The sequence below is a fragment of the Eretmochelys imbricata genome, chromosome 7, assembly GCF_965152235.1.
Source record: "Eretmochelys imbricata isolate rEreImb1 chromosome 7, rEreImb1.hap1, whole genome shotgun sequence".
NCBI lineage: Eukaryota > Metazoa > Chordata > Testudines > Cheloniidae > Eretmochelys > Eretmochelys imbricata.
This window is the reverse complement of record NC_135578.1, coordinates 113,534,247-113,545,033: the sequence shown is the minus strand read 5'-3', so window position 1 is coordinate 113,545,033 and position 10,787 is coordinate 113,534,247. Positions and strand designations below refer to the sequence as shown.

Here is a 10,787-nt window from a genome sequence, read left to right as displayed (position 1 = left end):
ATCTAAGAGACTGACAAACACAGGAGGCTTTTCAGCCAAAACACTCTTCGGCCAAAGGGAAAGGGAACAAGGGATGCTGTTAATATGAAAGCCTTATTTAATACTTTACATTTCAAATGCTTAAAATGTTTTTCCTCCTTTTCTTCATCTTTAATAAAAGGTTACAAGGATGTTTAACAGTGTGTGTGCTAGGGTTCTAAGCAGCCCGAGGTCTGTATACCAAACCCCGAACCTTGTTTAACACGGTTTAATTTTGGACAGTGACTGGGGTTATGTTAATACCTTTAGCCCATATATTCTACAACAATCCATCTAGTTTCTGATCCTTCCTCTGACAGTGGCTGGTATGAGACATTCTGGGGGAAGGTGCAAGAATCCTGAAGTGAGCAATTATGGAATAACCTGCCCAGAGGAGAGGTTCCTTTCCTAATCCTCCTTGTCAATTAGAGGGTGCCTTATGCCCTGAGGCATGAAGGTTTATATCCCGACAAGCTTCTTGTGTATGTGCACACATAATGTTACTATCCTACTGTGGATATTCTCCTTATCCATTTAAATGTCAAGTCCTGGTTTTTGGTTTTTACTCCTACTGAGCTCTTGGCTAGTTCTAATTTGCAGCAATCATTCTACAAGCTAATTTTGTGTTTTGCATTTAAACAACGCAAAATTTCCTTACAAAAAGAAAAAAATTTCCTCTCAGTCCAGCTCCTACAGACCAGGTGTTCCCATCACAAAAACAACCACCACGCTATCACTGACCAGTAGAACTGCTCATCTTGAGGCTGATTCCAAGAACATAATTTTGCTTCAGAAGCCAATCCCTGCCCAGATAGCTATTTCCTTTATCTGCTCACTGATAACTAATGTATTCGACAAAAAGAAGAGGAGGACTTGTGGCACCTTAGAGACTAACCAATTTATCTGAGCATAAGCTTTCGTGAGCTACAGCTCACTTCATCGGATGCAACTGATGCATCGGATGCAATCCGATGAAGTGAGCTGTAGCTCACGAAAGCTTATGCTCAGATAAATTGGTTAGTCTCTAAGGTGCCACAAGTCCTCCTCTTCTTTTTGCAGATACAGACTAACAAGGCTGCTACTCTGAAACCTGTCAATGTATTTGACAGTTCCCAGACAGCTATGGAGATGGTGATTGATTGGGACAGACTGTCAGGATGTGGCTACCACTGCCTAGTGGAAGAAGCCTACAGTAATGGCAGACGTTAGCTACCTGGTCCTCCATTAGTAAGGTCCTTCAGATAAGACACTTAGTACGGCTATTAGTTGTATTGCAGGAGCACCCAGGGCCCTCAAGTGAGACCAGAGCCCCATTGAGCTAGTTGTTGTACAAACATGTAGAAAGACACTGTCCCTCCCCCATTTAGTTTCAATAAGATGGACCAAATAAGTGATGGAGGACAAAGGATGGTCTTGTGGACTGGGGTGGAAGGAGATCTGGGCTCAGTGACTGGCTCAGCCAGAGCTTTGTTGCATTAGTGATGGTGGCATCCGAAGCCCATCTGCAGTCATCTATCACTTAAGGTCAAAGTCCTGCATTCCCTCTGGCTCTGATAAGTGATGGGTTTAAAGCTGATGAATGGTAAAACCAACTGACATTTGACATGCCCTCTGTTTACATCTTTGTCTTCATGGGGTTATATATCAGTTTGGAATCTTAACCATTTCAACCTTCATGTGACCCCACTAGGGTGTTACTGTACCCGCTCCCTCCCAGCTGCTAGGAAGGTAAGATCTACCACCAAAAGGACAGTGTTTACAAATGGAGCTAAATGTTGATGTTAGTTTATTTACTTGAGAAAAAGCACGTATCCAGGCTAAAATAAGTAAAGGCTTTTGCCATCCGCTCAGTTTCTGTGATTGAGCCGTTGCATTTGGATCTGAGATATACGTTCCTGCAACACTAAATGTGGTCAACTAGAAAACTGCGTAAAGAACAGTGGCAGCCTCATACCTGTGCTACCTGGGTAGATGCATTTTTACCCCTGCACGCAAGAGAGCTGCCAACTGTCCAGCAACTGACGGTGATAGATGATTCCAGTACTAGCGCTGCCAAGGCCATGACCCTCTTTTCACTCCTTGTCCCTTTGTGATACAGTGTCGCTGGGTAGCGGGGCACCACTCTAGGGATCTTTTCCTACAATCTCTTCCCTCGCTGTTTTGCATTGGCCAGCTTTGGGTAAGCAGAAGCTGGGTGTCCATAACAAGGGCCAGAGAGAGCTGCAAGGAGCCTTGCTTGTCTTGCGTTGCTTAGGATCCTCCACATGCTGTGGGAAGCCTTGAATTAGAATACAGGCCTATGCTGTCTAGAGATGGTTAGTGAGCAGCAGGACAGTCAGAACTCTTGAGAGAGTTTTCACTGTTAAAGTAGACACCACTTGCCATTGGTTTGAAAACTTTATCAAACGTTTTGAGATCTTTGGTGAAAGGTTGAGTATTTTGAGTTTGACTAGGAAGGGGGCAGAACATCCAACCCCCAGAAGATCCTTTGCCCTCCAATGCACCAAGTGATGCCCCTTCTTCTCCACGTCTCCTCTTCTGGCCCTTGCTATTCCCATGACGATCAATTCTAAGGAGAGAAAAAGCAACATTCCATCAGTTGCAAAGGTGTGATCTTTCTGCTCTCTCTCTCCTGGGTTTTTTTCCGGTGTCATCCTAGCCGAGCCATCATGTTTTGGAAACATCATGGTATGTTGCTGTTAGGTAACCCTCAATAAAAGGTTTGTGTCCTTTTCTCATCACCCATTGTATAAACACAGGCCTCTGCTTACGGCGAGGTATAGTTAATCAGGACAGATCTAATTAACCACTTTGTGTCTTCTGAGACCTTTTTTTGTTTACAGGTCTGTTTAGGAATGCTAGGTAATGAAGTTGTGATCAGGTCATGAGCATGTGGGATGTGAGAGGTTAGGGTCAGTGCTTGCCTTTGTAATGAGGTTAGTGTTTCTGGAGACTCTAAATAGTGTGTGTAAAGGGTGGGTTTTGTTTTTGTATTTGCACCCCCTGGCAATGAGGATGATAATCAGACCCTTTTTCTTCCTCCAGCTGTCAACTGGATGTGCTCCCATTTACATTTGTAACTCGACCTGAGGTTATGTGGGAGAACACAGAGTCCATCATTCAAATGGTAGACGGTTCTTGCATACCTCACTTGATAAGAGAATCCCTTTTCCATGACACCCGTAGGATGGATAATGATAACACTTAGCGCTTCTGGAATACCACTACCAAGGATCTCGACATCAATAAATGTAGACTGAGGAGTCTTACTGCAGTATTCCACTCTGTGTATGGGGAAATGGAGGCACAGAAAGGTGCAGGGACTTACCCAAGGTCACATAGGATTTTAGGGCCAGATTTCCAAATGGATTAGGTGCTTAAAGATGTATCTTAGGCACTTAGTGGGATTTTCAAGAGCACCAAAGCAGATTTGGTGCCTCAGTCTGGTTTCAGTGGGACTCGGGTACCTTGGCACTAAAGGTACGTCTACACTGCAAGGAAAAACCTGTGGCGCTGAATCTGAGCCTGGGTCAGTTGACTCAGGCTTGTGTGATCAGGCCGTGAGGCTAAAAGTAGCAGTGTAGATGTTCCCGCTCGGGTTGGAGCCTGGGCTCTGAGACCCTCCCTGGGTTTCAGAGCCCAGGCTTCATCCTGAGCAGGAACATCTACACTGCTATTTTTTAGCCTCAGAGCTTGGGCCCTGGAAGCCCGAGTCAATTGACCCAGGCTCAGACTCAGTGCCATGGGTTTTTCTTTGCAGTGTAGACATACATGGGTGCCCTAGCTGGGATTGAACTCCGGTGTCTTAGCTCTCAGCACTCCATCTTATACGTAAGATGAACTAATCTCCATGTTCCGTGCCATTAGTCTTTCCTAGGACCGACACCTGCAATGCAAACTGAAGAGCATCCTCCGTGCAGTGAAAGAATTTGTCTTCAGGCCCTAGGACCTCATTTCCTTCTGTGTATCTTGAAATTTCTGACTAGTTTACTCTTATGTCTGATTCCTCTGTGCTTCTGTTCTCCTCTGTGCTCCCCTCCTGAAAACTCCTCCCAGAAGGGTGATATGTTTTGGCTAAGACTTTCTCTCACACTGTGCTAGAGAAGAGTTGGGGCAAACAAACTTTCTCAAGTGGCGATGTTGGACATCTGTAAAGGAATGGAATCCATCTCCCCAGTGAAAGTTATAACTTAAGGATTGTATTTTAGGGAGTTCATGAAAATTTAATGTTTGTTCCTTTCTTTTTAAATTTCAGTTTGTCACCATGAGCCTCTTCCTGTCATTTGACTCCATCTGCGTTTTCCTCTGTGCCCAAGGTACATTTTATTTTAACATTTGTCTTTTCATACCAAAGGGGCTGAGGCTCGGATGCCCCCATTTACTTCAGCTGTGGCAAGGAGGTTGAAGTTGGGTCCTTATTCCGATGTTGAAAGGCTGATTGTTTTAAAAAGAATAAATACATCATCTGTGTAAATTTAAACTTTTAAGAATTTCAAGGAAATACAGGAGGTTGATTTTGACTTTTATACCAAAATATAGTACTGTTATAAGAATACACATTTCTGAGCGGGAACCACCCCCCTGTAATGCAATCTCCTCTTAATTCGAATAAGTAACTGGGATTTGAGGATGTGTAAAAGATACTCCTCAAGCTCCCCCGGGTGACGTGTCCTGTGAGCATCGAACTTTTCTGAGGTAGCTGGGAAATACCACGCCATGATCCAGTTTTTTTTCCTGCACAAAATGCTGCCACACCTTACACCTCCCACACACATCCACCTTCCTTGAATGAGGACCTGAGTTTGACTGACTGTAAATGACACAGTACCCCCAATGACACCTCCTTGCAACTGTTAGAATACACTAAAGTATCTTGGAGATGCCACCCCCTGACTTGAAACTTTATTTTTGCTGCTGGCACATGTTACACCCCAGTTACCTCTTGGGTCACCACAAGGGACATGTACTCATCTCCGTTAAACTGTTATGAAGAGACCAGTACATGCTACTCCCCAACCTGAAGCTTCATTTCTGTGCAAAACACTCCTTTGCATTACACCCCTCCTGCCTTTTCCTTTTTGCAAATGGCCCTTAATTAACTAACTGGGGTTTCAAAGTATGAAGATGGCAAAATACCTTGCAAAATACCTTTCAGAATACCCAGTCCATATGTCCCTGCATGTGTTATGAAGAGATAAGGGCATGTCACTCCCCAGTCTGAAACTTAATTTCTGGTCTAATCCCTGACCAATGTCTCACTCACACTGCTTTTTCTTTGTGCGTAAGCACACAGTGAACATGTAAAAAGCGACTAAAACCACATTTAAAAATTTCGTTGAGAATCTATCTGTGAGGTTTTGAAAGAATTTCTATCTGAAGCAATCACAAATAAAGAAGATCAATAGATATCCTGGCTTTTTCTGTGACAATTTAAGCACAGGAAGGCTGAGTAAATAGATCAGATTTTATTTTCAGTGTAAACATGTTTGTTAGGAGTAGTCCAACCAGCTGGTTGATCTAGTCTTGCTGTGAGAGCCATACGAGAACAACGTGACTTGCCAAACTTTGCTTTTGAAGAACATCTTGTCTGTGGCTGGAATATCTCCACTTCCTTTCCTTTGGAATTGCCAAATATCATCACAGAAACACCAGCTCTGAGTGCTTCCAAGTTTGTAGAAATAAAAATAAATGGCTTCCAGAGGAAAGGAGCGGGGAGGAGTCAACCCATTTTTCAGAAGGGGTGGAGGGGGGAGCTGGCCTGAGCTTCTGGGCTCTTTCTGCTTCCTCCTTCCCTTTTGTGAAAATGGTGTTGGCTGCTCCCTCTCCACCTTCCTTTATCCAAAAACTTCTCTCTGCTTCTGAGGGGTGGGAAATAGAACTTTTGCCTGCCTCCTGCAGCAGCTCTGGTAGGCTGCTATTCCCCAGGAGGTGGAGAAGTTGAGAAGGCAGCCAATCAGTTGTTCTCCACCCCGCCTGGCAATCCAAAAATTTTGAAGGCTGGAGTTTCTCCACTCAGATTAGCTCTAGCAGGGGCCAAAATCGCATTACTCACAGTGCATTGGCAAGAGTTGGCAACACCAAGCACACGTGTTTTGTGATCACATGACAAAGGCATGGATGACAGTAACAAGATTTGCGTCCAATCAACGCTGCCACAGAAAAGCCACCTGGCTGTAGCTGTTGCCTGAACTCCAAGTGGCAGCTGAGAGTCTAAACAGAACCTCAGATTGCAAACTGAACCAATGAAAGGATGCTTCACAACCTTAACCAAATGGGCAGCTACTGTTCTTGCCAAATCTTCTGGGTATAATACACGTTCAGCTGCACTTTTCTCAGACTGCCGTGACGGGATCTCTTCAGCAGTCAGAGGAAAAATCGCCCAGTCTCTGTCTGAGGTACTTCACATTCCTTAACCGTGAGAAGGGAAAAGGTTGCTGGGAAGTTGAGAGGAGGGAGTTGAGCATGTGCGGCAGACTGAGAGGAGGTGCCTTGTTGCAATGCTCTCCAGTAGCAGGTTGAACCTGCAACAGTCTCTAGGCTTTTGCTGCATCCATTATCCAGTTCTTCAAGCATGTTCTACAGCTTCACTGCCGCCCTGAAGCGTCACACTTATGCACGAGTACCATCGCAGTGCAAACACAGTGCAATGGTCCAGACCCAAAGCCCAGGGAAGTCAAGGGGAGCCTTTCCGTTTATTCAGTGGCCACTGGATCAGGCCCAGTGTCGGTAAGAAACTAGCACTCTTAACGGCTCATACACAATAGAAAACACGAGTGGGTTTTTTAAATCTACATTGGTTACTTCTGAGTCTGGTGGCAGGTCAGTGCCCGTGAAAGAGCCCCATCACGTTGGTTGTTAGTCATGAATTTGGCACAAAATGAAGGATTCAGTCCTGCTAACAACTCTCATTACTGGATGTCGTGCTGTGCACTGTGAGTGAGCCACTGACTTCAATGGAATTTGAACTCTTGCTTGACTGCAAAACAACTACTCTCAGGAGTATTATTGTGTGTTACTGTAGAGCTTAGGAACCCTAGTCATGGACCCCGTTGTGCTGGGCGCTGTACAAACACAGAACAAAAAGCTGGTATTAAGCACTGCACCTGGTATTAAGTGTTTTCAAGATCAGTCTCTAGGTAGAGACATTTCCCTGAATTATTCATCCCTGTTATGCAAGCCCCAGTGGAGGCTGGGACAAGACTTTGGGAGTCAGTACTCTGTATATGTCAGGAATTATGGACATCTTCAGTGGAGATCAGAGTTACTTCAATATAGAATTTTAGGGCTGGATCCAGCACCCATTGGAGGGAAAGATTCCCTTGGACTGGGCCTTCCAAAAAGCCCCCAAACCTGGGGTAGCACAGCAGACAGCATGTGAAACAGGGACATTGTGATGCAGGCAGTGTGACTTGCCTTCAGAAGAAGTCAAGTCTTCTTGACGTGACTTCAGAAGAAGTCCCCATCCTGATTGTAATACAGGATTAGCAAAATTAAAAAGCTATGGTAGGGCCAGGGTCTGGTTCAGACTCAGGGACCAAATCCCCCAAGTGGTGTAACACTGTTTTACACCAGCTGAGGATCTGGCCCCAGATAGCAGCAGGTGCAATGCTATTGAAGTCAATGGAGCTGCACCTGCAGATGTGAGATAAGGCCTTTAATAATTTCAAGTAGTATTTAATCATGAAAACATTTCTTCTGGTTGATAAATCAGACCAATGGCAAGTTGGTAGTGGATTTAAAGTCCCTAACGTACACTAGGGCTGCCATGCTGTTAAGTGTAAAAAATGTCACTTCTGCAACATAGCTGTCCCCAGCAGGAGCCTCAGAAATGCCAATTTTAATTAAAAACCCTGATATTGAAATACATATTCCAGTTTGTTCCTGGGGAGACGTGCTTCTGATCTGGACCCTTTCATGGCTGGGCTGAGAAGAGTCTTCTCTTAGCATCCCTTCCAGCACTATAGCTTATTAACTAGTGCAGGGGTTCTCAACCTTTCTCTTTCTGAGCCTCCTTCCCCCTCAACCAAGCTATAAAAACTCCATGGCCCAGCTGTGTCACAACTGTTTCTCTGCATATAAAAGCCAGGGCCAGTGTTAGGGAGTAGCAAGCAGGACACTTGCCTGGGGCCCCATGCCACAGGGCGCCCTGCAAAGCGAAGTTGCTTAGGCTTCAGCTTCAGCCCCAGCTGGCAGGGCTCAGAGCCTCTGGCTTCAGCACCAATCAGTGGGGCTTCGTCTTTCTGTCCTAAGCCCCAGCAAGTCTAATGCCGGCCCTGCTTGGCAGACCCCCTGAAACCTGCTCGCAGCCCCCCAGGGACCCCAGGCCCCTGGTTGGGAACCACTGAAGTAAACCTAGTAAAGCCAGACATTAGCTAATGACACTTTGCAGCTGTAGGATCTTCCAGACACAAAGGGGAAAAGGGCAATGTGTTACGAACCATCCTGTTTGTGAGAATCCACCCTGCAATAAGCCTGTCCCATCTCTAGGGAGTAGGCGCAGCGTTTTCACCCTGGGTGGGAAGCCACAGGGATGTAGACATCTTGGTCTTGCCTACAATGGCATGTCGTGCCTGATGTGAGTATGAGCACAGTGACAACTATTCCTACGCCTGGACTCGGTCTCTAGCAGCACTAACGAGGCAGGTCAGCAGGAACAAGTTCTACTCTCAGTGTTTGTATGTTACCAGTAGGGCCCTACCAAATTCAAGGTCCATTTTGGTCAATTTCATGATGGTTGGATTTTAAAAATTGTAAATTTCATGATGTCAGCGATTTAAATCTGAAATCTCATGGTACTGTAATTGTAGGGGTCCTGACCCAAAAAGGAGTTGGCGGGGGTGGGGGTCACAAGGTTATTGTGGGGGGGGTTGCGGTACTGCTACCCTTACTTCTGCCATCCGAGCTGGGCAGCTGGAGAGCGGTGGCTGCTGATTGGGAGCCCAGCTCTGAAGGCAGCCCCCTGCCAGCAGCAGCACAGAAGTAAGGATGCCACCTTTCCTTCTGCGCTGCTGTTTGCAGAGCTAGGCTGTCAGTCAGCAGCTGCCACACTCTGGCCACCCAGCTCTGAAGGAAGCGCAGAACTAAGGATCGCAGTACTGCAACCCCCCTAAAATAACCTTCTGATCCCCCCCCCCCCCCGCAACTTCCTTTTGGGTCGGACCCACAATTTGAGAAATGCTGGTCTCCCCCATGAAATCTGTATAGTATAGGGCAGTGGTTCTCAAATTTTTTTTTCTGCGGACCACTTGAAAATTGCTGAGGGTCTCGGCGGAGCACTTAATGATCTTTCCAAATGTTGTTTGTACCGTTAGTTAACTATTGTAAAGTGCTATGGATAAAAGTGCTATATAAAAAAACCTTAATTAACTTTTTTTTGTTCTACAGATAAAACGCACAACTCATATTTTAATATCAGTAGTCTTACCTTTGTAATGCGATGGATGTGCCCTCTCTCCACCGCCGCAGCAGCCCCCGAGTTGGGGCTAGGAAGAAGGGGGGTCTCCCCTGCTGTGGCAGCCACCGAACTGGGCTGGGAGGGAGGGGGGGTCTCACCCACCTCCTTCCCAGCCCCTGCAGAGAGGCTGCCGCTGCGGTGGAGAGAGGGAGAGACCCCCCCTCCTTCCCAGCCCCAGCAGCGGGGCTGCCGCTGCTGTGGAGAGAAGGAGAGACCCCCCCCTCCTTCTCAGCCCCAACAGGGGGGCCACCGCGGCGGTGGAGAGAGGGACTCTCCCTCTCTTCCCCCCCGCGGCAGCCTCCAAGCTGGGGCTGGCAAGGAGGGAGGTCTCTCTCTCCTCATCCCGCCACCCCACCATGGCAGCCCCTGAGCTGGAGTGGGGTCTCTTTCCCGCCACAGAGCCGAGGCTGGGAAGGAGGACCATCTCTCCCTGGTAGCTGCAGCCCTGGAGCTGGTCACCACAGCCCTGCATGTCTCAAATTCCCCCCACCCCACCTTCTTATCCCACTGCCCCCTGCCACCTACCCTCTGTTCCCCCCAAGGCCACCACCTCACCTTACATGTGCATCTTCTCCAGGGTCTAGGCACCTAATTAGTGGAGCCACACGCCCTTCGTTATCTTGTGAGTGGCCGCCCAGGCATGCACCTTCATAGAATCATAGAATATCAGGGTTGGAAGGGACCTCAGGAGGTCATCTAGTCCAACCCCCTGCTCAAAGCAGGACCAATCCCCAATTAAATCATCCCAGCCAGGGCTTTGTCAAGCCTGACCTGAAAAACTTCTAAGGAAGGAGATTCTACCACCTCCCTAGGTAATGCATTCCAGTGTTTCACCACCCTCTTAGTGAAAAAGTTTTTCCTAATATCCAACCTAAACCTCCCCCCACTGCAACTTGAGACCATTACTCCTTGTCCTGTCCTCTTCTACCACTGAGAATAGTCTAGAACCATCCTCCCTGGAACCACCTCTCAGGTAGTTGAAAGCAGCTATCAAAACCCCCCTCATTCTTCTCTTCTGCAGACTAAACAATCCCAGTTCCCTCAGCCTCTCCTCATAAGTCATGTGTTCCAGACCCCTAATCATTTTTGTTGCCCTTCGCTGGACTCTCTCCAATTTATCCACATCCTTCTTGTAGTGTGGGGCCCAAAACTGGACACAGTACTCCAGATGAGGCCTCACAATGTCGAATAGAGGGGAACGATCACGTCCCTCGATCTGCTGGCTATGCCCCTACTTATACATCCCAAAATGCCATTGGCCTTCTTGGCAACAAGGGCACACTGCTGACTCATATCCAGCTTCTCGTCCACTGTC

At 47.0% G+C, this 10,787-nt stretch overlaps 1 protein-coding gene across 1 annotated transcript in view; it reads left to right on the top strand.

The window, feature by feature from the left end:
• The first annotated feature begins 2,574 nt into the window (after positions 1 to 2,574).
• Positions 2,575 to 10,787, top strand: part of VWA2 (von Willebrand factor A domain containing 2) — a 52,108-nt gene continuing 43,895 nt past the window's right edge. Inside the window, exons 1-2 of the mRNA XM_077822871.1 lie at positions 2,575 to 2,625; positions 4,274 to 4,334. Coding sequence (XP_077678997.1) covers positions 2,575 to 2,625; positions 4,274 to 4,334 — 112 coding nt within the window. The remainder of the gene's footprint in view (positions 2,626 to 4,273; positions 4,335 to 10,787) is intronic.